This window comes from Barbus barbus (genome assembly GCF_936440315.1).
Source record: "Barbus barbus genome assembly, chromosome: 28".
Classification (NCBI taxonomy): Eukaryota; Metazoa; Chordata; class Actinopteri; order Cypriniformes; family Cyprinidae; genus Barbus; species Barbus barbus.
Window position 1 is genome coordinate 26393158 of NC_136756.1, and position 27144 is coordinate 26420301.

Consider the following 27144-nt stretch of genomic DNA (forward strand, 5'->3'; position numbering starts at 1 on the left):
ACAAAAAGGGTATCTATGTATATCATATCAAATTAATTAAAATCTGAATGAATTTTTAAAGAAAGTAGAAATTTTCCTGATTTTAAGGCTTTTTATAATACATTTATTATTGAAGAGAAGTAGAAAAATCTGAATTCACTTAAAAATAAAATAAAATAATGACGTTTAATTAACATTTAAGATGATTGGAATAAAAAGCACATTAAAAAATATTATTCTATTCAGAGTGACAGGACCAAAGTAGAAAGCAAAATGTCTCATTGTGGCTGTTTAGGATCAAAACTCTGATTGATATGAAAGAAATCGTAATGCAGTGAGCAGTAAATCCTGTGTCGCTCCTGGTTAGGATGTGGTTTAATGTGAAACTACAGATTAAACAAACGCCCCAGACGGCTAAAGCTCACATCAGGTTATTACAATATCAGCATTAATGCTAATACCATTGATTACAATCAGAATACAAATCCTACATGGCAAAAAAGATATATCGATATAAGATAATTTCATAAAAACGCACTAGTGCAGAGCGAGAGAGAGGAATGGTGGGGAAGGGAGCGGGACAACAGGAAAAACGGGATCTCCCATAGGAGAGGACAGGAGCGGGAGAATATGGGAATCTCTCTTAGAGAGCCTCACATAGTAGTTTCTACGATGGTGTGGCTGTGTTTGGTGAAGGTGTGGATGCCGTTGGGGTCCAGCGGGTGAAGCAGCTCGCTGTTCTTCAGGCTGTACTCCTTCGGGCGAGAGCTCGCGCCTCCTTTAACCGGCGCCGCCACGGCTTTGATCCGCTGAACACAATGCATTATTTGATATGAATTAATACAAATTATAAATGCAGTGACACTTTTAGATGATAGCTAATAATTGCTGATGTTATGGCCCAGAACTGAACAGCATTCAATTGAATCTAAATCCTTTTTTTGTTTTGTTTGTTTGTAAAACCAGTATCTATATTTACAATACCAACTTAATTCAAATATATTCACAGACTTTTTGTTTATTTATTTATTTTTTAATTACATGTATTTTTTCTTAAGAATTTTGAAAATTGTAAAAAGTTTAATAAAATTTAAATAAAAAAATAAAAAGCCATAAGTTATTATAATAGATTATTTTAAATGAGACTGACTCTATTTATTATTATACCAAAGTAATTAAAATATTCTTTAAAAAATTTAAATATGCTTTTTGTCATATTTTTATTAAACTTTCTTTATACATTTATTATATAGGTGAAGTAGACAATGTTTTTTTCTTAAAAATTAAGAGAAAATTAAAGAAAATTTTTAAATATATATTTAATAAAATATAATATATAATGGAATAGAACTATTATATATAAATATAGAATAGCTTAATATAATACATCCTTTAAAACTAGAATGGCTGTTTCTCTGTGAACAATACAATAGTCAGAATTAACTTTTTAAAGAAAGTTTAAGAAACAGTCAAATAAAATTTAAATAAAACCCTTAAGCTATTATATTATACTTTAAATGTACTGAATGTAAATTACATTTTTACATATACCTTTTATAATATAAAATAGATACTTTTATATATACCTTTTTTTTTAATCATCCTAGGAGATACAAATGTTTCGCCCTAACTTGAGAATCATCCTAATGTCACAGATATATTGTAATTTTCTAATAAAAATATGATCAAAATGCCAATAGATGTGTATGTTCTCATGACTTTCTCACCTCTATCAGGGAGCCGTCTGATTGGATGATTTTGATGACGACCATCATCGGGATGCAAATCATAGAAGTCAGCGCAAGAGCCCAACCCAAACCAATGGACCAATCAGGATACTCGTAAAACTTGTTATAGGTGAGCGGCTTGTATTTCACCAATGAAAAGACAAAACAACCCTGAAATGGAACAAAATGAGAATAATCAAAAACCATTGCTGCTGGCCATATTTCTCAAGCAAAAGTTGCGTTCTTTCTCACACTTACCACACAAAGGACGGGAGTGATCAGCATCCAGCTCCATTTCATCCAGCTGTTGGGTCTGTAGCCAATCATGTCCTCTATAGCATCGTAGAAATTATCAGCCCCTGCAAACACACACATGCAGTCAAGATTAGTGCTGTGATCTTTATTACGCCGATTTCATGTGGGGCCAGTCATGGATGGAAAACAGAGATGCGAAATAAGCCCAGAGGACTGATGTGATTATATAAGACTAAATAAGATTATATAAGATTCATCTCAACCAACACTGTTAGACTGCTGATTGAGCAACATTAATGAGCTTAATGCATAGATCACAAGAGGCATGACGCTACAAATGAGCTCGGGATTAATGCTGTAAACACAAGTGACCGCAGCATCTGTTTTTAAAGAGACACCTGTTTAATAATAGTGTGTGTTTATGATTGTTTACAGTGTTTTATTACATGACTCTTTAAGGCCACAAATACCTTGAAACCTTGGTGATTTTTATGATCATTTGTGTATCTGGGTATCTGATGCATAATGCCCATAAGCTCTTTTATGTACCAACATGATGATTTTAGCTTATAATTTATATTAATACAGCAGCATTCAAAATTTGAGGTCAGTAAGATTTTTCCAATGTTTTTGAAAGTCACTTACACTCATCAAGACTGCATTATCTGATCAAACATACAGTTAAAAAAACAACAATATTGTGAAATATTACAATTTAATGTTTTAATATATTTTAAAATTAGGAATTCATTCCTCCTAGCAACCACCAAGACCATTTATTTGAAAAAGAAATCTTTTGTAACATTATAAATGCCTTTATAAAAATCAATTTATAACATCCTTACTGAATAAAATGATTTATATTTCGTTTAAAAAAATCTTATTGTCCCCAAACTTTTGAATGGTAGTGTATTTAAGGGAATTTTTAAAAACCTGCAATTTAATTTTTTCCCCTCTATTATTGAAACCCCATGAGCACTAGTGTGTGTGTATATATACATACACACACACACACACACACACACACACATATACATATATATATATATATATATATAAGGAATTAAAATTCTCAATATTTTTACTGTATGTATACAAATCACAAATGAACTATACCAAATGAATTACAATATGATTTGAAATATTTCTTTCCTTAAAGCAGAAATTCACAGATTTTAACAGTTTTTTAAATACATGAGTTCTAAAATATAGTCAAAATTAACTTTTTATCTTACATAAGAGAACATTTAAGAAAATTAAATTCAAATAAAAAGTCTGTTGTTATTATACAATATCCTTTAAAACTAGAATGACTCTTTTTCTATAAAATAGATATTTATATAATACCAAATTAACTAAAATATTTTGGACTGATTTCTTTTCTTGAAAAAGTTTTTGAAATTCCCTGATTTTATAGGTAAAGTTGAAAATTCTAAATTTAAGAAAGATGAAATTAAAATCAAAAGCTTATAGTGAAACCCCATCTGGTCGAGCACTAGTGCGTACTTACCGTAAACCCAGGCTACTGCAACACATTCAAAGAATGCAACCCAGAGAAGGCACACACCGCTGGCGGCGTAGTAGTCAAACAGCTGGAAGACGTACATGCCACCCTGAGAGACACAGACACACATTCAGCCGCAGATCAACGCAACACACTCATGCGTCTCCGTCCGCTCTCTCTTACTTTAGTGACCATGGTGAGTCCCAGCAGGTAACTGATGACGCAGATTACAGCGATGAAGATTTCTCTCCGGTATCCCTTCCTTAGGAGGGATGGGTACAGGTCCACCAGAGAGGTGATCTGACCCTCCACTTCTACAAACTGATGGGAGAAAACACACACACACACACACACACACAAGGATGGAACCGATTCAAGAAGTACCAGCGTTATTTGAGAATTATTTATGTACTATTGTAGTTTTCATCAATATTTTCTATCATTTTTATATTTTCAGTTTTAACATTTTAATTTAAGTTTGGTGTTTTGGTAGTTTTTATTACTTTATTTATTTTACTTTTTTTATATTTAAGTTTTTGTAATTTTAGTACTTAAACGTCCTGATTACAGTTAGTTACATGTTTTTATATTTTCAGTTTTAATTTTAGTTTTAGTGCATTTGTAATTTTCAGTACTGTTTGTTTTTTATATTTCCATTCAGCTTATTTATTTCAGTTAGTTTACTTATTTTCAGTTGTCATTTTAATTTTAGTAATTTTGTTATGCGCTTTTGTTAATTTGATTACTTTTTTAAATGTCTATTTAGCTGAAATGTATTTATTAAATTTTTAGTCATTTTATTTATTTCTAATTTTTGTTTTTAGTCCAATATTTATTTTATTTTGTTTCATTTCAGCTTTAATTCAGTGAACGAAAACGACTAAATTGTGATAAGTGATAGGTACTTGTGTACAAACCAGCGTGACACTGAAACTGAAAATGCTTTCTGAAAAAATATATAAGCAGCTGTAATGACCTGCCACTGGTCACTTGTTGTGTTTGTTTGGAGACATATATTGTATATATTCTATGAAAAACCACTGAGCATGGAATAGAGAGGTTTTGTCATATATTGCTATATCATGTTGTGCCTGGTTGAGGCCTGGCGCGACTACTGTTATAAAGACGCGTTCACACTGACTGATGTACAGAACAATGTGACCATTTAACTTTATGTAAATGAGAAGTGATGTGATTTGGACAATACCAATGTTTGTGACGCAGAGGTCATGTGATGCACTGGATACTGCAGACCAGTACAGATGCCAGACCATCAGTACAGCATTGTTAGTTTTTACAGTTTTTGTTTCAATCATAGTTTTTGCATTTTGACAAAAATATGTCATATTCATTCATTTCAGTGCTCTGACTGAAATGGCATATAATTTTAGTTGACATAGTAAATGACAAAAATGTCAAACAGTAACAACCTTTAAAAAGCATAAACATTAAACAAAAAATGTTAAACTCAGCCATGCTTAAACTTTAAAACGATGTGTTTTTTGAACCTTGAACTACGTAAACACATTGCATTACACCAAATAATGTTCTTTTTAGCAACATCATATGACCCCTTTAATGGGACAAGCCTCTTGAAGTCATCTGTGGTAAAGTGTCCTAATGAACAAACAATAGTGACATTTGACCCTGAACTGTGGAAAATCAAAACATGCGTGCAGCCTAAGGGATAATAAATCTTTTTTGACATCTTTGCCTTCTGCAGAGCGAATGACATTAATAATAATGGCACCCTTATTTATGTCCACACTGTTGTTGCTCTGTGTTTTGCTTGTGTGTGTGATGTAGGTGTAATTTCACACACACATACGCAAAAGCAAATGTGATCCACCGCTGGCTTTTCAGCAAGTCATATGAGACTGGGATACCTTCAGCGTCTCGTGATATGTGAGTGTGAGGGTGTGTTTGTGGGAGGGAGCCCAAAATATAGCGGCGTAATTCCTTGACGCTGGCGCACAGCCGCAGAGAGATGATGTTTCACATCAGGACTCAACGCTATGCTGTAAAGTTCTGATCTGCTGGCTTAACCATCTCAATGTTTGCAGTCTTTCATTCCAACACCAAGACACTCATATGTCACACCACCCAGAGGACATTTTCATTACTCAGAGACTTAATGGAGTTTCCAATTATGTTTCAGTGGCAAGTTCACCCAAAAATGACTTCTATCTTCTTTTGTGTTCAGCAGAAGAAATTAAGTAATTTTTGGGTGAACTACAGCTTTAATTTAATTGCAGCAGGAAGTGTAGGTGTGTGTTTGTGTGTGTTCATCTAACCTGACTGTCTAGGCCCAGCAGCAGAAGCATTATGAAGAAAAGTATGGCCCAGACCGTCGGCAGTGGCATCATTGTGACGGCCTTTGGATACGCGATGAAGGCCAGACCAGGACCTGAGAAACGCAGAAAGAAAGACATGTGGTAAAGAAAAGCCTATAACATGACATACTAGCAGACTCTCAAAAGAAAGGGAAGAAAACTTATTATACAAATATTATATATATATATATATATATATATATATATATATATATATATATATATATATATAATATTATATACTGTATACTGTAAAAAACATACATTTATATTATAGATAAAAAATTATAAGATACATTTATAAATGTGTGTATATATACATACAGTGCCTTTAGAAAGTCTTCATACCCCTTCATTTTTCTCACATTTTGTTATGTGTTATGTTAAACTGCTTTAAATAAGTTTTTTTCCACAAAAATCTACACCCCACTCACCATAATGACAAAGCAAAAACCAGATTTATCACAACTTTGCAAATTTATTAAAAAGGAAACACTGAAAAAATGACATTGCACAAGTCTTAAGGGTCTTCATACCCTTAACTCAAAACTTAAATCACTTTGGCAACAATTACAGCCTCAGGTCTTTTGAGGTATAATGCAACAAGTTTTGCACATCTGCATTTTTTTGTTTTTTTTGCCATTCTTCTCTTTAGATCATCTCAAGCTCTGTCGGGTTGGCTGGGGACCATCGGTGGACAGCCATTTATAGGTTTCTCCAAAGAAGTCTGATTGGTTCCAAGTTCCAGCTCTGGCTGGGCCACTCGAGGATGTTCACAGAGTCGTCCCTAAGCCACTCCTGCACTGTATTGGCTGTGCGCGTAGGGTGACTGTCCTGTTGGAAGGTGAACTTTCAGCCCAGTCTGAGGTTCTGAGTGATCTTAACCAGGTTTTCATTAAAGATATCTCTGTAATTAGCTGCATCCGTCTTCTCTGATCACTTCTCCAGTCCCTGGCGCTGAAAAACACCCTCACTGCATGATGCTGCCGCCACCATGCTTCACCTTTGGGATGGTATTATGCAGGTGATAACCAGTGCTTGGTTTCCCTCAGACATGAATAAGGAATTGAGGTTCATCAGACCAGAGAGTTATTTGGGTGTATTTTTGTAAATTCCAGTCATGGTTTCATGTATCTTTACTGAGAAGCTTGAGTTTGGTCACTTTGCCATCAAGCTCAGATTGTTAGAGTGTCATCGGGTGATGTTTGTCCTTCTGTAAGTTTCTCCAATCTCCATATAAGATCATGGAGCTCAACCAGAGTGACCATCAGTGTCTTGATCACCTCTCTAACCAGGCCCTTCTCCTTCGATTGCTCAGTTTGGCCAGGAGGCTAGATCTAGTAAGAGTCCTGATTGTTTCAAACTTCATCCATTAAGGATTATGGAGGCCAAATGCTCCTGTGAACCTTCAACACAGCAGAATTTTTTTGGAGTCTTCCCCAGATCTGTCTCAACACAATCCTGTCTCTCAGCTCTGCAGGCCATTCCTTTGACCTTATGGCTTAGTTTTTGTTCTGACATCCATTTCCGCTGTTAAACTTTATATAGACAGGTGTGTGTGCCTTTCCAAGTCATGTCCAATCAACTGAATTTGCCACAGGTTAACTCCAGTCGGAGTACAGAAACATCTCAAAGACGATCCAGTGAAACTAGAATGCTCCTGATCTAAATTTCAAGTGTCAAAGCAAAGGGTATGAAGACTTGTGCAATGTCATTTTTTCAGTGTTTCCTTTTTAATACATTTGTGAAGTTGTGATAAATCCGGGTTTTTGCTTTGTCATTATGGTGAGTAGGGTGTAGATTTATGTGGGAAAAAAAGTATATGTGATATGCACATGCTGTTGTTTTTGTTTTTTTATCTGAGACAATAATTTACATTCTGTGCTGACTGACACGGTGCCTGTCGAAAGAGCTTCATATAACATATAGCACATAAGATCAATGTCAATCATAAATGGACTTTCTCCCTCTCATTCCAAGAATTCTGTGTGAGCAGGTTGGTGACCTTTGACCCTGATCATTACCTGACTCGGCCACATCGGCGATGGCCACACCCTGCTCCTGTGCCATGAACCCCAGGACGGAGAAGATGGCAAAGCCTGACACGAAACTGGTACCGCTGTTCAGGCATCCGAGCAGCATGCAGTCCCTGGACACACACACACACACAATGTTTGTAGAATAAATAGACAGCATATAGCTATAAACATGCATTTAAAACATACGAGTCCTCACCTGTAACAGTTATACTTGTACTTGTTGTAGCTTCCCAGCGATGTCATCGCACCAAGACAAATAGCATATGAGAAAAAGATCTGAGTGCCTGCATCAATCCACACCTACACCGGTCCACAGAGACAGAGATTGCAGTTTGCTTCATCACATTTCCTTTAAATGAAAAACAACACTGCACAAACATTTCTTTCTGTGTGTTTCAGTACCTCAGGGTCTTTTAGGCGGGTCAGATTGGGGTAAAGGTAAAACTTGATGCCCTCGGCGGCACCAGGCAGAGTCACACCGCGAACCAGCAGCACAATCAGCATGAGGAAAGGAAACGTCGCTGTGAAATAGACCACCTACAGACAGACCGAGAAGAGGCCAGAGGGTTCGTGGATTTCCATAATGAATATAAAATAATTATACACCTACGTAAGGCACAAATGAAACCCGCAGAGAGCTACAAACTTTGAAAGGAAGGCTTGTGAACGTGCACATTAATTGGGTCTTCTTCACGAAACACGAGCAGAATGGATTTCTGTGTAATTCGCTCATAAAATCATTTTTTCCACGAAGTGCTGCATTGAATTGAATTTTACAGAGAATTTACACAGAAATCGGTTCTGCTCGTGTTTCATGAATGGGGCTCAGTGTGTGTCTGCGATTATAATCCCACACAGTTTCTAGACTGAAAAGAGAACACCAATCTACAGATATTATCATGTGCACCACCAAAACCTGCCTATCTAGTTCATTTTAGTAGATTGTATAAAGCCTTGGTTATCTTGAAATATCAGCTGTGACTTTTCACATGATGTGGTTGTATTTTTAATTAGAAAACATTTTAAAGGTTTGTTATAGACCCTGTTTTTGTGGAGTTTTTTTTTTTTCTTAAAAAGAAATGTTCAGCAAGCAGTAAAGAAGTATGTTTCACAAGATATTTCAAATGCTGTTCCTTTGAACTTTTTATTCCATAAAAATCTTAAATATTAAGCGGCACAACTGTTTTCACGATAAATAATAATAATAATTGTTTCTTGAGCAGCAAATCAGCATATTAAATGATTTCTAAAGGATCATGTGACACTGAAGACTGCAGTAATGATGCTGAAAATTCAGCGCTGCATCACAGGAATAAATTACTTTTTATATTATATTCAAATAGAACACAGTTATTTTGAATTGTAATAATAATTCACAATATTTCTGTTTTTCCAGTATTTTTGATTAAATAAACCCAGCCTTGGTGAGCCAAAATGTGTCTTATTTCACTTACTTCCTGTTACAATGGGCAATAGAGGAACAACAGGAAAGAAAGCTGCTTAGAAATTGGGTTTCTAAGTATTCAATATATGTTAAATTTCAAAGAATCCGATTTTGCTGTTCTTTGCTACTTCTGTAATTAAACACTTGCTAGGATTTCAAATGAACCAAGGAATTAGGACGTACTGAAAATTGGGGGAGCCATCTTTACTTATGAATATTAATTATTTCTGATTTATTGAAAGGCAAAGGTTATAGCTCGCATGTTGCTGGCAACACTCATTTGGCTTCTACTTGGTCATTTTATGTGGTTGGCTACAATTTTCACTCTTGAAACATAATGACCATTTCTCAAAATGTGGCGGAACAAACTTAAGCATTTCTAAAAGTATAATGGACTGCTTTGTGACGATGTAGTGGAACGTTCTCGTCCTCTCGCTCACCTTGCCGGTGGATTTGACTCCTTTCCAGATGCAGAAGAAGCAGATGATCCAGACGGCCAGCAGGCACAGCGCCAGCTCCCACTTCAGACCGCCGACCTCGTCGATCCCTGAAGAAATGCTGAGGACGTTCCGCCTGCAGGTGACATGAGAGTGATGAGAATGGGCGCAGAGCGTCTGTCCCGTACACACAGCCTCAGGACAACACTCCCACGCGCTCGATACTCACTCCCAGAATTCGGTGACCGGCGAGGTGAGGTTGGTGAGGTTGGTGATGTTGGCGGAGAGCCAGAGGCTTTTGTTCTTGCGGACGGTGTCCTCCACACAGTTTGCGGTGTTCCAGCTGTGTCTGCAGCGGGCCCAGGGCAGCTCGTGCTGGAAACACTGCAGCAGGTAGTACAGACCCCACGCCAGGATCACGATGTAGTAGATGTTCAACAGAGACACGATCACGATCGAAGCGTAGCCGATTCCTGATGCACATACAGAACACAAGTCAATAAGAAAGCAAAACTCACCCTGTTTGCTTTCACAGTCTATCAGTGTTTACTCTAAATTACTTCCTTGATTTGGTCATAATTATACATAAATTACATCTACATGTATATATAGGTTTTTTTGTATCTAAATATACATAAATTATATTATATAGAAATTTATTTGCACTATCGTTCAAAAGTTTGGGGTTGGTACGATTTTTTTTTTAATGATGCTCAACAAGGCTGCATCAAAAATACAGTAAAAACAGAAATATATATAAAAAAAAATACAATTTTAAATTGTTTATGCATAGGGTTTAATGGATCAGGACCATACCCTGATAAATAAAATCAAGTCTCACCCTGCATCATATTTCCCTCAGAAATGTCACATTATGAAAGTAAAACACCTATAAATTGGACTATCTATCTTGTCAGCAGATGCTTGTTCTCTAAGCAATCTGTAGTGCTGTCCTGGAACTAACAGTCCCGATGGACTAACCAGACCAACACAAACCAACAATGGCTCATCAAACCATTAGACTGCCAGTACTAGAGCTGCTCAGAGATGAGAAGACAAGCGCCTTGACTTTGTAACGGTGGTGCCTCCCCTGGCTTTCTACCAGATTAATTTTCATTTAAGTTTTTAAGTTCGGGCGCCAGACAAAGATAAAACTTTGTCAATTTTTTCCTCCGGATAGCTCAGAATTAAAAACCACTGATTACAAAAGATGCAGTCTGGGAGACAATGAAGCACATACCAAGAACCCATAGTTCATGTTCAAAAGTGTACATTTAATTCCTTCGACAATGAATTTTATCCACCAGACACATAATATTAATCCTTGTCATTTACACTACACCATAAACAAAAACAAAACAATGCACCATTCACCAATTTCTTTCCAGAGGATGACGAAAACTCAGTCCCACACGAGCCACTGGCAAGTTTAAGCGCACTTCAATATTTTTCAAAAACAGTTCAAAATGGGAGAAAAAAAACAACAACAACAATCCCGTTCAAAAAAAAAAAACATAATAAAAAAAACTGCTTATGAGCGTGAACAAATATGTAACTGTACGTGCGGTGCAAAAAGTCATGTATGTATGGCGTTTGTGTTTGGGGTGAGTGCATGGGATTTGTACCACGTTTTCCTGGACTTCGTCTTCGCTCGAAATTCCCGGATTTTTCTGGAGAGTACCTTTTGTTTGCGCAATAGATCCCAGAACGATCACTGTGGCGTCAAACCCACGGAAGCACAAACCCGTGCCGGCAGCTGGACCAGAGATACGGCATGTAACCATATCAGCCACTCATACTCCGGCTTCGTTGTCCGCTTCAGGAAATCAAACCACCTGTTCCGTTCACTGCTACTTGTTTCCCCTTTTCGATCTCCGTAGCAGAACGAATTCACTCGTGCATCGGCAGATCACAGCAAAAGAGCACACAGCAATAGAGCACACAGCCACCCACACCCTCTTACGCCACCTCTCATAACGAGCCACGCTCTCACATCAGGTGCGCTGGAAACGCACTCGCACCACCTCTGCTGTCGTCACATCCCTTCGTCACTTCTCCATTCCCCTTTTAAACAGTCAATGTCAATTTGCTGTCGAGACAACCAGTTAATTAGTGGCTACACGTTACGTTTCGCCACATTCCCCCCCCTTTGGAAAAACAACACATAAGTGTTGACTAGAATCCCAAGAAATCTTCCTCATCTGAGGACTCCAGGAATATCTCCTGCAATTTCTTCTGCTCTCTCAACTCCAACTCCTCTGCTGTGGGAAAACAGGGCTTTAGGTTGCACACATTCACTATTCGCACATCCTCTCCTGAGGATTCCAGTGCTACTCTGTAATTCAGTGATCCCATCTGTTGGACGATCCGATATGGGCCCTTCCACTTTGGGGCTAACTTGGCACTGAAATGGCGTTTAGCACTGGATTGTGGAAAATTCCGGACCCAGACTCGATCTTTCTCATGGAAGAATAGATCTCGTCTGTTTTTGTTGTAGTTTCGTAACTGTCTGGTCTGTGCTTTCTTACAGTTCTCCTTGGCCTTCCTTTGAAGTTCTGACAATTGGTACACAACGTCATATGAAGGACCAGAGGGAGTAAGATTGCATCCATGCAAAATTTTGTCTAATGGACTGTGGATTTTCCTACCCAGATGGAGCTCAGCAGGTGACATTCCAATAGATTCCTGAACAGCAGTGTTGATAGCAAAACGTAGTTCTGGTAAATAATGATCCCAACTCCTATGATTGTCTTCTACATAGGCAGATACCATTTGCTTCAAGGTTCTATTTACTCTTTCAGTCATGTTGGTTTGTGGATGGTAAGCTGTGGTTCGTTTAGGGATCACACTCCATTGGCTACATAGTGCAGTGAAGAGGGATGAGGCGAATTGTGTTCCTTGGTCTGACAAAATGTAATCAGGCACACCCCATCTGGTAAGTATTTCTTTCCTCAGAATTTCAGCAATGGCTGATGCTGTGGCATGTTTCAGAGGAAACAGCTCTACCCATCGGGTAAAGTAGTCTACAAAGACGAGCAGGTATTCATATTGTTTGGAACTTTTAGGTAATGGTCCCATGATATCTACACCAAGCATCTCACTTGGCCTTGAAGTGATAATGGGTTGCATTTTACCAGCAGGTTTCCTATTGTCACCCTTTATGGTTTGACATTTAATGCAGTTCTTGACATATCTTTTTACGTCAGTCCACATACCTTGCCAATATGCAACATCTTGCACTCTTTTGTAGGTTTTAAAGATACCAAGATGACCACTCAACGGGTTGGAATGGTAATACTGAAGAAGGGTGGACACCAGACTCTGAGGTATAACTACCCGATACCGACTCTTACCTTCTGACAGGTGAGTGATGTGGTATAACTTGTCTTCCAACACTGCATACTGTCCGTTTTCAGGAGTTTGATGCTCTGCTAAAAGCTGAAAAACCTTAGTGATTTCAGAATCATTATGTTGTTCACTCCAGATAGTTTCAGGAGAAATTGGGAATACCGAATCCTCTCTCTTATTCGTGTACATATTACACTCAGGTACATTATGTACTCGAGAAAGAGCATCGGGGGCAACATTCAACATTCCCTTCCGGTATTCCAACACAAAATCAAACCTTTGTAGTCGAAGTGCCCATCGAATGAGTCGACTGGTTGTTTTGGTGGAATTCATTACCCACTGTAGAGAAGAATGATCTGTGACAACGGTAAACAGTCGATGCTCCAGATAGTGTTGCCACTTCTCAAGAGCCCAGACTACAGCAAGGCACTCTTTCTCTGTAGTGGAGTAATTTATTTCAGCTTTATTCAAGCTACGACTGGCATACGCAATCACCTGTTCACTGCCTTGTTCTTTTCGTTGAGTCAGGATAGCGCCTAATCCATTATCACTTGCATCAGTATATACAGTGAATGGCAACTGCAACTGTGGATGACCCAGAACTGGTGGTGATGAAAGACAAGCTTTCAAGTGATCAAAGGCTTGTTGACATTGATGCGTCCACTGGAATGACTTGTTTTTTTTCTTCAGAGCATTGAGCGGTTCAGCAATCTGAGAGAAGTTTGGCACGAATCGGTGATACCAGCCGGCTAATCCCAGGAATCGTTGGACTTCCTTAAGATTCTTCGGGACTGGATAAGTATGAATAGCCTCTACTTTGCTTGAATCAGCAGTCACTCCTTGACTGTTGACAACATGACCCAGGAAGAAAATCTCATGAAGACAGAGTTTGCATTTTCTCAGGTTCAGTGTTAAACCAGCAGACTGCAACTTTTCCAAAACGACCTGAATGTCTGCAAAGTGTTGTTCCATCGTGGAAGAATAAATGATAATGTCGTCAATGTAGACGAAACATATGACTCCCAACAATTCCCTTAAGACAATTTCCATAAGTCGCTGGAACGTTGCTGGTGCATTTTTAAGTCCAAAAGGCATAACATTAAAATGATATAGCCCACCTGACGTGATGAATGCGGTCTTCTGTTTGCTTGCCGGTTCCATCGGAACTTGCCAATACCCACTGTTGAGATCCAAAGTTGAGAATATTGTTGCACCAGAGAGGGATTCCAGAATTTCTGTGATGTTTGGTAGTGGATATGCATCACATTCAGTGATAGCATTGACTTTCCGATAGTCAACACAGAACCTGAGACTTCCGTCCTTTTTTGGTACTAGGACGACTGGTGAGGACCAAGCAGAATATGATGGTTCAATAATACCAGCATTCAACATGTCTTTAATGTGCTCTTTAACTATAGTTTGCTTGACAGGTGAGAGTCGATAGGGACGCTGTTTAATAGGCACTTGCTGATGAAGGTACAGACAATGTTCCAGAACATTAGTTCGTCCTGGTCGAAGGGTGCATACAGTGGAGTAGAATTCCAGGATCTGGCGAAGCTGATTGTCTTCGTTGATTGGCAAGTTAGCTTCTTTGATCAATCTGTCAATCCAAACTAGATCCTCAGCAAGTGTAGAAACCATATCTCTTGATACTATTATAGGTAAGGGTGGTGGAACAGCACTTAGAAGGGTCAGATTCTGTTGAGATCTGGTTAACTGCTGGGGGCTCAATGAGTTCAGAGAATAATGTGTTCTGCTTGCCGGAATACTAGCAGGTCCTGGTTGGAAATAGTATTCAGTTCCAGGAGCACTCTTAAAGAAATATTTTCCCTCAGCAATATTAAGTTGAATTTCACTGAGGAAGATAAAATCCAGACCCAAGACAGTTGCATAGGTCAAAGATGTTGAGGTGAGTACTACTGCACGTGTTTTAAAACTCTGATTATGCAGTGTTATCAAAAGGTTGATCCATCCCATGGGAACTTCAGCTTGACCATTTGCCAAATAGAGGGGTCCAGAAGTCCACGGTTGAAGACTTTCTTGCGGGGTAAGTTCCTTCCACAAGCTCTCATGCAAAAGGGTGTAACTGGCTCCGGTGTCAAGAATGGCTTTTCCTTTCCAGGTACCAATGTTTATTGGAATAACCAGTTGTTGGGGTACTGTGCCTTGAATGCTATTGGTGACATGTTTCTTTTTAAAAGGAAATGCACTCTTTATAGCTGAAACCGCATTATTAGTGGATAAACCTGCAGAATTGTGATTCGGTAGATGTGATTTAGATCTCTTACTTTGAGAAGATTGCATTTGTGGGAATGATTGGGTGACGGATGAAGTGAAATGCGGACAGGTTCCTGGGGAATGATGTCCTTTACAACGCCAGCACTGAACTGCAGCCTTGTCCGATTGCCGGTTTAGAGATGTTTGTGGTGAGACAGATTGCGGTTTATAAGGTAAACTGCTTTCATACCGTTTTTGCTGCTCATAGTCCTTCTCAATTTGATGTCCTAGTTTCACCAACTCCTCTACGGTGAATACTCTGCTGCGGAGCTGACTGGCAAGGTGAGGTTTAATGTTTTTCAGAATCATCTTTACTATTTCGTTTTCAGTCAAGTTTGATTTCCATCTCTTGCACAAAGCTCTGTAACAAAAAGCAAAGTCTCTAATAGGTTCATTCTCTCCTTGAGTTCTTGTTCTCACCCTTTCCGCCAACTCATCTTCATAGTCCTCCGTGAGAAACGCAGAAAGAAAACCAGCCTCAAATTCAGTCCAGGTGAATACGGAGGCACGTGCAACTTCCCACCAATCGCGAGCAGTTCCATACAGGACTGTGCGAAATGTAGCTAAAAGATCTGCCTCTGCTAAAGGATGCAATGCCAGAAAATCGTGACATCGAGTCAGATAGTTTAATGGGTCAGTATCATCAGTTGGTTTTCCAAATGTGGGGAAGGTGAGTTTTAGATAATCCCTTTTAGTTATAGAAGAGGGGATATCTGCAATAGTAGATACTGGGCTTAATGAGGCTTGCACACTAATAGATGAAACTCCTGGTTGAGGTTGAGAAGTTGTCAACTCTTTGATCGGTGTTTGAAGATCTTTAGATAGACCTAAATGCAACTTTTGAGTGTCCCTGCACAAGTCATCCATTTGGGTTTTACATTGATGAAACTCTTTTGTGAGCTGCTGTTGATCGTCTTTCAGACTCTGAAAAGTGACTTTAAGATCCTGCTGAACTTCTGATTGAAACTGCTGGATAAGGAAATGAACTTCAGACACAAGAGTAGCCCCACTTTTGTTTAATTCCTCTGTGATGACGCGGTGTGTGACTTTAGTCCATTGATCCATCTCGGTCTCCATCTTTTGTTGGTTATCAGCAATGCACTTGAACAACTGTTTCTGATTGTCCTCCATCGTAGCGATTGCAGTTGACATTTGAGTTGAATGATAAACAAACTGATCTTTTACCTCTTGGGTGAATTCTGAAACTGTGGTCTCCTGTCGCTGAAAGGATTTCTTTACTGTGTCCAAGTCTTCTTGTACTCGTTTCATCAGTTGTTGTATCCCTTTTCCAGGTGTTTGTAACTCACGTGGTAACTCCTGTTGCCCCACAGATGAAGACAACTCAGGAGTGGTACAAATCTGCATGGGACTTGCATTCGGGTCCCAGGTGAGATGTTGTATTGGAGTACTGCCAGACCGAATGGATGACACAACCTGCACTTGGGTACCCGATTGCGATGTTTGAGTGTAATTTGGGGAATATGCTCGAGAGATAATAGGGACTGGTGGCTGCCAGCTGGGAGTTTCCACTTCAGGTACTTCCATCTCAACAAATGTTGAGGGGGAAGATGTATTAGACATGTCAGTATGTCAGTGTGTGAGGGAAAAAATTAAAATCAGTAGATAATCAATGGTCTTTGGGTCTTGTTTTTTGGGGTCAAAATAACAAACAGTGTCAAAAATAATAAACTTGGGCAAAACAAAAGTCACGTTTCAACTATGAACCAAAAAAAAAAATTTGACAATGCACCTCAAGTCCAATAGGCAACAACAAAATGGTAAAGATCACCCTCAAACTTAGCAGTTCAATTTTACAAATGTACAACATTCACAGCAAACCACTTTGAAGTGTTTTTGTAAGCATTAAACTCAGTTGCACAATTTTAGCTGCACAGTACACATTCACCATAGGCATGATTCAAAAGTTCATACCAACCCCCAAGTTCACAATTCGTTTGGCAGATCAAAATGAAGTGCAGATTTCAGAAATTTATACACATTTTTTTTTTTTTTTTTTTTAAACACTTTAAATTCAATACGCAGGTTACATTTTCAAAGCTTAATGTGATTCACTCTCCCCAGACTTCAAAAACAACCTATACATTCTTGAAATGTTAATTTCTTAGGATGTCTGTTTAATTTTAGTTCAAGGTCCCTGTTTGGGCGCCAATTCTGTAACGGTGGTGCCTCCCCTGGCTTTCTACCAGATTAATTTTCATTTAAGTTTTTAAGTTCGGGCGCCAGACAAAGATAAAACTTTGTCAATTTTTTCCTCCGGATAGCTCAGAATTAAAAACCACTGATTACAAAAGATGCAGTCTGGGAGACAATGAAGCACATACCAAGAACCCATAGTTCATGTTCAAAAGTGTACATTTAATTCCTTCGACAATGAATTTTATCCACCAGACACATAATATTAATCCTTGTCATTTACACTACACCATAAACAAAAACAAAACAATGCACCATTCACCAATTTCTTTCCAGAGGATGACGAAAACTCAGTCCCACACGAGCCACTGGCAAGTTTAAGCGCACTTCAATATTTTTCAAAAACAGTTCAAAATGGGAGAAAAAAAACAACAACAACAATCCCGTTCAAAAAAAAAAAACATAATAAAAAAAACTGCTTATGAGCGTGAACAAATATGTAACTGTACGTGCGGTGCAAAAAGTCATGTATGTATGGCGTTTGTGTTTGGGGTGAGTGCATGGGATTTGTACCACGTTTTCCTGGACTTCGTCTTCGCTCGAAATTCCCGGATTTTTCTGGAGAGTACCTTTTGTTTGCGCAATAGATCCCAGAACGATCACTGTGGCGTCAAACCCACGGAAGCACAAACCCGTGCCGGCAGCTGGACCAGAGATACGGCATGTAACCATATCAGCCACTCATACTCCGGCTTCGTTGTCCGCTTCAGGAAATCAAACCACCTGTTCCGTTCACTGCTACTTGTTTCCCCTTTTCGATCTCCGTAGCAGAACGAATTCACTCGTGCATCGGCAGATCACAGCAAAAGAGCACACAGCAATAGAGCACACAGCCACCCACACCCTCTTACGCCACCTCTCATAACGAGCCACGCTCTCACATCAGGTGCGCTGGAAACGCACTCGCACCACCTCTGCTGTCGTCACATCCCTTCGTCACTTCTCCATTCCCCTTTTAAACAGTCAATGTCAATTTGCTGTCGAGACAACCAGTTAATTAGTGGCTACACGTTACGTTTCGCCACAACTTGCATTGCATGTAACCTCTCTTTGCATTAGCGATATGAATGATACCTCACATTATGCGGTCTGTTGACGAGATGTGCCACATCTAAGCAGAGCGGAGCACAACATGAGACTTTATGAGATGGAGAGCCACTGTTCTCTCTGAGGGCCCTGCTGTGTGTTAATGAGTCAAACACAGCTGAAGCGATTCCATTCTCAGAGCAATGAAGCTTCACCTGTTGACTCTGACACTGCGGCTGAAATCATATTTTTAGTGTTAGGGCTGAGGGCAGTCAAAGGGCTGAATGCCAGTTTTATGCTATAATTAATACAAAGTGCCACAACCCTGCTCCGTGGTGCCAGGAGCCATTGTGACAGCTGACAACAGAATGCCAATCGTGCGTTTGAGTATTCAAGAGCAGGACTTCACCGTAGATGCATGTTCAAGAGAGAACAGTCAGCTGCCGCTGAGACTTATCATTGGGTGAAAGGGGACAATGGGCTCACGGTGGCAGGAAATATCACTCCTTTGCGCTGTATGTGCTAAATAAAGCCCAGCCACGTGAGCGACGTGCCCGTGCAAGTGTGTATATAGAGGTCAGGCACTAAATTAATAAAAATATCTCCTAAGACAGGGCTTTTGAAAATGAGGCCCAGGGACTCCCAGGGGTCCACAAGGGATTGCTGTGGGTCCATGGAAACGTTTAAAGAAAAGCAGAGTGAATAACTAACTAAATAAATAATAGGTTAACTGATTGAATTAATTAATTAATTTGATTTTATTTAAATAAATAATCCTTTATTAATATATTTTGTTTAAATAAAATAAAAACATATTAAATTAATTTGGATTTAAATCAAATAAATGTGAATTAAAAAAAAATAAGTATTAGAATTATACATTTGAATAAAATAAATAAAATGTGTTTTAAATACATAACTAAATAAACTAAATATTTGGATTATAAATAAATACATTTAAATATGATTAAAGTAAATAAAATTTGATTTAAATAAATAAAATATCAGATAAATTAAATATGATTTAAATAAATAAAAACAAGAAAAGCAATAGGATTAACTAACTAAATAAATTGGATTAAATATACAGTTTTATTTAAATAAAGTAAAAGTTAAAATAATTAAAATGTAAATAAATTAAATAAATTTTACATTTGATTAAAATTAATTGATTAAAATAAATAAATACAATTTGATTTAAATAACAGAATAAATACAATAATTTGATTTAAAATAAATGCATTTAAAAATTAGTAAAGTAAACAATGTTTGATTTAAATAAAATCAATCTGTTAAAAATAAATTAATAAACAAAATTCATATATTTTAATAAAATTGTTTTTTTTTCTAATAAATAAAAATAAAAAGGCAGTGTAAAAATGTAAAATACATACGATTGAACTAACTAACCAGTAATAATAACTAAATAAATAAATGTTTGATTAAAATAAAAAATGAAATTTGATTTAAATAAAAATGTAAAAAACAATTACAAATGAATACAAATAAGAGTAATAAGATAGCGAACTAAATAAATTGGATTCAAATAAAAATTATTACATTAAAATTAAATAAAAATATCTAAAAGATTGAAAACCTTCCTGTCCTGTTGTTTCTCATTGTTTCAATCGTTTCTGCTCTTAACACAACCAAGATTTTGGCTCCTGAGCTAAGACGAGACCCCATCGCAAGCATCTCAGTCACCTCTCACTGCTGTTGCCATGGAGATCAGAATACATGTCCAAATGAGGAGCGGGGTGTTAGTCACAGCGCTCTGAAGCACAGAGCGGCTCAAAGCAAACAAATCATGGGGAATTAAATGCACATGTAGTGTGTGTGTGTGTGTGTTTGTACGAGTGACCCCATCCCGCACACACACACACAGATAAGAACATGACAATGCGTTTCAAAAGAACACATCATCATCTAGTGTTACCTAGCAACCGCATCAGATGCTGAAAGCAGGTCAGAGTGAAGATGCTTTAACGAGCCACTTCAGCAGCCAATCAGACTCGAAGCGCATCGCAGTAACGGCCGTGCCGATTGGTCGACGCTGCTGCGAGGGACCGCAACTAGCCCGCAGGGGGATGGGAGCATTATGAAATATGATTTATGCTGATTAAAATGTGCTTGAGCCCGATGAGTCATTAAATATCATCAAAGTCAGACTGTCTCGTCCTCTCTCTCTCACTCGCTCTCGATCCGTCCGTTTGTCTCACCGGTGAAAATGGGGCAGAGTTTCCCCCAGCAGGTGATTCCTCCCTCAGAGGTGAACTGGCCGAGCGCCACCTCCAGAAAGAAGACGGGCAAACCTCCGCCAAACAGAAATATGAAGTAGGGGATGAGAAATGCACCTGGAAACACCAACACAAGATAAGGCAGGCATTACACAGACTCAGCAAAGAAAGCCACATTACAGGAAGCGAAATTACCAGAAACACAAAATCAGCAAAAATTATGTTTGTATTACAATGGAAAAGTATCACTAAAATTACAATTTATATTACTGTACTGTTTAAAAAATACACATTTTTTGTATTATTAAAGCACTTTAATAAAAATACAAGCTTCTCATTTTTTTGCATATTATGCAAAAATGATGGTAATATTGTAGTATAATAATAATACAACAGTATGTCACAGATGCTATTGAAAGCGTTTAACTGGTATTGAATCTGCAAGCTGTGATTTCATTGTTAACTAAAAATCATTTCTGTTAATTGGAATAAAGCTGAAATAAAATACAAATACCAAATGGAAAACATAAACTTAAAAAACTTGCCTTGACAGTTGCCATGGCAACTAACTAAAATGACAAAAAAATAAAAATTACTAAAGGTGAAATAAATAAAACCTAAATGGAAATTAAAATAAAATTCTAAAAGCACATAACAAAATTACTAATAAAATTTAAATTAAAAATATTAAAAGCTAATTCTAAATATTAATAAATACAATTGTGCATAAATAATACTATATATATTAATACTAATATAGTATTATATATTTATTAGCACAGAACAGAATACAATATATTAATATTTGAACTGTTCTATCTTTTTGGAATAGGAACAGATTTGCTCAAAGGTTTTAAAGCAATAGCTCACCCAAAAATAAAAGTCATGAAAGTCATTGGCTACCGGCAACTGTTTGGCTACCAAATTTCTTCCAAATATCTTCATTTGTGCTCAACAGAAGAAAGAAACTATTGTGATAGAAGAGTTTTAGAACAACTTGAGAGTGAGCAAATGATGACAGACGTTTTATTTTTGGGTGAACTATCCCTTTAATGTCACAAGACTATGTTTGCATGTGACATTAGCCACTATTTACAGTACACAAAGACTGAAAAGTGTTACCTCAAACATATTTTGTTGACATATTAAACACATAAACGCCCTCACCTCCGCCATTCTTGTAGCAGAGGTACGGGAAACGCCAAACGTTGCCTAAACCGACAAAACCTCCGGCCACAGAGAGCACGAAATCCAGCTTGCTGGCCCATTTCTCCCGCTGTGGCGCTTTGCCCTCCGCCTCGTCTTCAGCACGCGTGCCAGGACTCTTACCGGGAGACGGCTTCAGCGTGTCCTTATGGAAATCTTTGAGACACTGCAACTTTTCCTTCTGTGCCATACTGAGAACCAGAGAGGAGAAGGGGTTGAGAATGATCTATGCTACCGATCAAAAGAATATGCATTAAATTAATAAAGTGACAGCAAAGACATTTATGTTACAAAATATTTATATTTAATAAATGCTGTTTTTTGAACTTTATATTCATCAAAGAATCCTGAAGAAAAATATTAAGCAAATTAAACCGTTTTCAACATTAATAATAAGTAGAAATGTTTCTTAGATATCAGAATGATTTCTGAAGGATCATGTGACACTGGAGTAATGATGCTGAAAATTCATCATCGCTTCACAGAAATAAATTACATGTAAACATATATTAACATAGAAAACAGTTATTTTAAATAGTAAAATAATTTCACAACATTACTGTTTTTACTGTATTTCTCATCAAATAAATGGAGCCATGGTGACTTCTTTTAAAAGGCATTAAAAAATTTTTACAGACCCCAAATGTCTAAACAGTGGTGTATCATAAATATATATTTATATGTGTAACTGAGCTGGAGAACCTTCATGAAGACCCACGAGGATAGAATAAATCTCATAACAGATAAATAAACAGAAAATCTGAGCTATGAATTCACATCCACTGAGACTGTGCAATGCATGTACTGTTACATAAGACAGATCTAGAAGCAAAAGCTCAAAGAAAATTAGCAAATCTTAATGCTGACTGCTCCAAAGCTCATGCAAAACATTCCTAGGAATCATTTGGATAACAGAGAAGCCTCGAGAACTAATATGTACACAACTATGTAAAGTGTGAATGATACATACAGAAAATCGATATTTTTATCAGCAGCACATGACTTATTAACATCCTCTTTTCTAATCCTATTCCTATTTATCTAAGGATAAGCTTTCTGATGAAGTCTGGACAGATACGGCAGTTGTATTGCTCCTGTAAATCTTGAAATGTTTCCATTTTGCATTTGTTTCATTATTAATGATATTATCAGCACAAAAATACAAAATTGAGTTAAAAATGCATGAATTTGAAAATGTCTAGTCTTGGTCACTCTTCTTTACGCTATATAAACAAAATGCGATGATCGTGTTCTCCAGCATGATTTCAGATGATCCCAAGAGCATATTAAGCTTTGAAATATGAATTATTCCCCAGCTAACAGGAAATGTTCACACGACTTTGGCTAACATTTTTTAAAAGTTATATAATGTTCTTAAAGTACTGTTTATGGAACATTCTTATAATCGTATTAATATTTGTGACCCTGGACCACAAAACCAGTCTTAAGTGTCAATTTTTCGAAATTGAGATTTATACATCATCTGAAAGTTGAATAAATAATCTTTTCATTGATGTATGGTTTGTTAGGATAGGACAATATTTGGCTGAGATACAACTATTTGAAAATCTGGAATCTGAGGGTGCAAAAAAATCTAAATATTGATAAAATCTCCTTTAAAGTTGTTCAAATTAAGTTCTTAGCAATGCATATTACTAATCAGAAATGAAGTTTTGATATATTTAGGGTAAGAATTTTACAAAATATCTTCATGGAACACGATCTTTACCTAATATCCTAATGATTTTTTTGGCATAAAAGAAAAATCAATAATTTTGACCCATACAATGTATTTTTGGCTATTGCTACAAATATACCCCAGAGACTTAAGACTGCTTTTGTGCTTCAGGGTCACATTTGTTATATGTTCCTGTAACATTGAAAGAAAACATTCTGAGATTAACATTCTCGGAATATCCTTATGATATTAATAGTACTTGAACATTCTAAAAATGTTTTTATAACCTTTACATAATGTTCTAATTACGACAAGAAAACTGTACATTTTAATTTTCTTAGAATATTAAAAACAAACATTCAAATAATGCTATATTTTGGGTGAAAATAATGTTAGAATGTTTAAATGTCAAGAAAAATTTAAACATTCTATTTAAAATATAAATATAAAATATCAAACAATTTAACGGATTTATGATGCTGTTGACCATTGAAACGCGTCATCACAGTCAAAAGGGTCCATTAGGTTTTGAATCTTGAGTTCTTTCAACATCAGATTCCAACGAGCCATTAAATCTCAAAAAGTCCATTTTATTTCATCTGGAAAACAAGCAATGTGTCAATTCATTGTGAAATAAAACTGATAAGAACTCACACCAATAAGTGGAATGGGACTGGTTCGTCTGGTCACTTGAGTGTCAAAAAAGCTAGACTCATACGAGTCAGACGCCCTTGTGTCAGTGTAGCTTTGGCCATGAGCAAAGAAATACTGCAGGGTCACAGCTCAGCTTATCTCGGTCACCATCAGCCTCTTTCAACCTTCCTTAACCCCAATAATGACCTTCTAAACATGTCCGTATCTCTCATTAGCCTTCATATAGATAACCACGGATGGCTCACTATCAACAGCAGCCATAAAAGCATGTTTAATCAAGCAATGCCGTGAGCAGAGAAGAAAGAGCAGAGATTATGTATCAGAAGGCCACAACAACAGACAGCTGCAACTTAACCATGTCTGGATATTCAGCTGTGAAGGTTACAAATTACACTCTATCTGAAACACAAATTGGATGTATTAAAATACTCAAAGCATGTGGAAAGGGGATAAAAATATGGTCTAATGCTCTAATTATACCCATAAGCCAACAAAGGAAAACGCATAAAGCAAATGGGATATTATAAACTGAAATGACAACATTTAATCTAAAGCCATTATCTATGATGGAAGGTCATTTACTCTAATGTTAGTTCATTGTTGTCTAGTCATTCAAACAATGCTGTTTAAAAACAACAGAAGAAAACTATACCAACTTTGCACAATGCAAAATCAGTAAAGGTTAGGGATACAAAAGAACCAGATTTAGAACACGGTGCAATGATATTACAGTATTTTTTTGTGGTATTTTACCACATATTGTTGCAATACCGTGGTCTCTGAAGTACATGAATATGGCAGTCATAAATAACAAATAATATTCCCCTAATAACTTTCACTAATGTTTTATTTTTATTTTTTATGTTAGGAATAAATCTTGAAATAATGTTTATGGAACGTTCTTATAACATTATTAATATTTGATATACTTTATCGTGATGTTAAGAGGAAATGTTCTGAAAAAAAATGGGTGTTTTAAAAAAATTGATAATTAGAATGTAAAAAAATATATAATTCTCATGTTTTCAAAATAATAAAATGTAATGTTCCTGTAATGCTCGCACAACCAAATGGATAAATATAGAAATGGAGGTTTTGGACGTTTTCATAGCAGTTTCTAAAATGTTTTTTAAAACATTGATCGAATATTCAAATAACGTTCTTAATACAACGTTATTAATTCTTAATGCATTAACAAACTGGGCGTTAAAAAAACACGCAATATATAATTTTCATAGCTTAATATTTCTTCAAACATAGTTTTTCTAGCTGGGAATCAAGTGTATGGCACAGCCAGTACTTTTCTGAGGAGAAAGTGCAAAGCACTGTTTCTGCAAGGTCATCTCATGTCATGCATTATAAAACTAAATCTGTCTGCTCTCAAAATTAAAACCTGAAAAATATTCCGCTCGCTCGAGCGTCGCAGGTGCCCTAATTCTCTGGCGCGCGCTCCTGATTAAATTACATTTTTATGCGTGTTTAATTTGGAAACCCCAGCTACGGAATAAATTATAAAACCCCTAAACAAGTTTTTAGGATATTGCAAGTTCGCATGACAAACACGGGCATTGCACGAGCCACAATAAAAGGCTGCGCGTGCGGACACACCTAACTCTCATTCATCTCTAATGCATATCCATCAGCGAGGGTTTTGCATTGAACACACTAGACCAATAATGGACAAGATAAGAAGTTAAATTATTGGCAGTGCCCCAATAACCTACATTGTGTCTGTGCGGTGTTACATGAACCCAGATGACATGTTTGAGACAGATCTGTCTCCAGTGTTTACATGCAGGAGCAGAGCAGGATAAATTCACATTAACCTACATTTTTATTGAGCTGTTAGTCTGTGATGGTCCTGAGGGTGCTGTCACAAGCCTTTCGCTGGTACACTGTTAACCAGTACTTATAATTCATCTTTAAATACGGTGCATCTAAAATAAATTGATTGCATTTAATATTTAATGACACCATGCTTCCAAAAGCCTGTGAGCACGTGCACAAGACACATAGCTTCCAATACAATACCAGAAGCATATTACATTTTAGGAACAGTGTTTCTGTATTATATTCTAATTAGAAATGTTGAATGGCAAAACAGTTTAAAGTATTTTCCAATTCAAAGCAGAGACCATATATTGTTCTTTGATAAAAATAAATGCGTTAATTAAAAAAAAAAAAAGTCTAGACATAAAGGTGCGCTTCTCAAAGATGGAAATCAGAGTGAGTATTAATGTAACATTTTAATCTAAAAAATGACCGTATATCCGACAAAAATAAACGAGTACTTGAGATGTAGGCTACATAAAGATGCTCTTAAAGATACAGTTCAGCCTCCACTGACCTGTAAGGTGTCACTCACCTGACAATGCAATTTCTTGCTCAAATCCGTGTCTTGTTCTTTTGTCTTCTCCTACAAAGCGAGGGAAATAATCTTTACGCCCTCTCCCCCCGACTTCTGTCTTATATGCGAGCGCATGTAATAACGGAGAGAGTGGAAAAACACCAGGCTCTCGTGCAACAGGAGCGTTTCTTAAAGAGACAAGCACACGCTCGCATCGCATCGCGTCGCGCCACTGTTGCTTGGTAATGTGTTTATATGATAAGACACCAGCAGGGGGCACAGAAAGCTGCATCCACCATCGAGTCTTATGCACGCATGCATCACATAATATCATATATTAATGCATATTTAAAGCTGGCTTAGTTTGCAAAGATTAGTACCTGACATACTAAACCAAAATCCATTAAATCACAAACGACTGTGATTAGTCTGCGCTTAG

General features: G+C 37.1%; 1 protein-coding gene across 1 annotated transcript; it reads right to left on the bottom strand.

Moving 5' to 3' along the window:
- On the bottom strand, positions 1 to 26883 carry LOC306848456 (sodium- and chloride-dependent taurine transporter-like). The gene is made up of 14 exons (XM_079383012.1): positions 26724 to 26883; positions 21988 to 22217; positions 20803 to 20937; positions 9948 to 10191; positions 9722 to 9854; positions 8240 to 8374; positions 8034 to 8137; positions 7823 to 7947; positions 5760 to 5872; positions 3649 to 3786; positions 3472 to 3574; positions 1965 to 2065; positions 1707 to 1877; positions 1 to 788 (listed from the first exon to the last, which is right to left on the bottom strand). Exons 2-14 carry the CDS (start codon positions 22214 to 22216, stop codon positions 633 to 635), a joined length of 1887 nt encoding a protein of 628 aa, XP_079239138.1. The 5' UTR covers position 22217; positions 26724 to 26883; the 3' UTR covers positions 1 to 632.
- Positions 26884 to 27144: the final 261 nt, after the last annotated feature.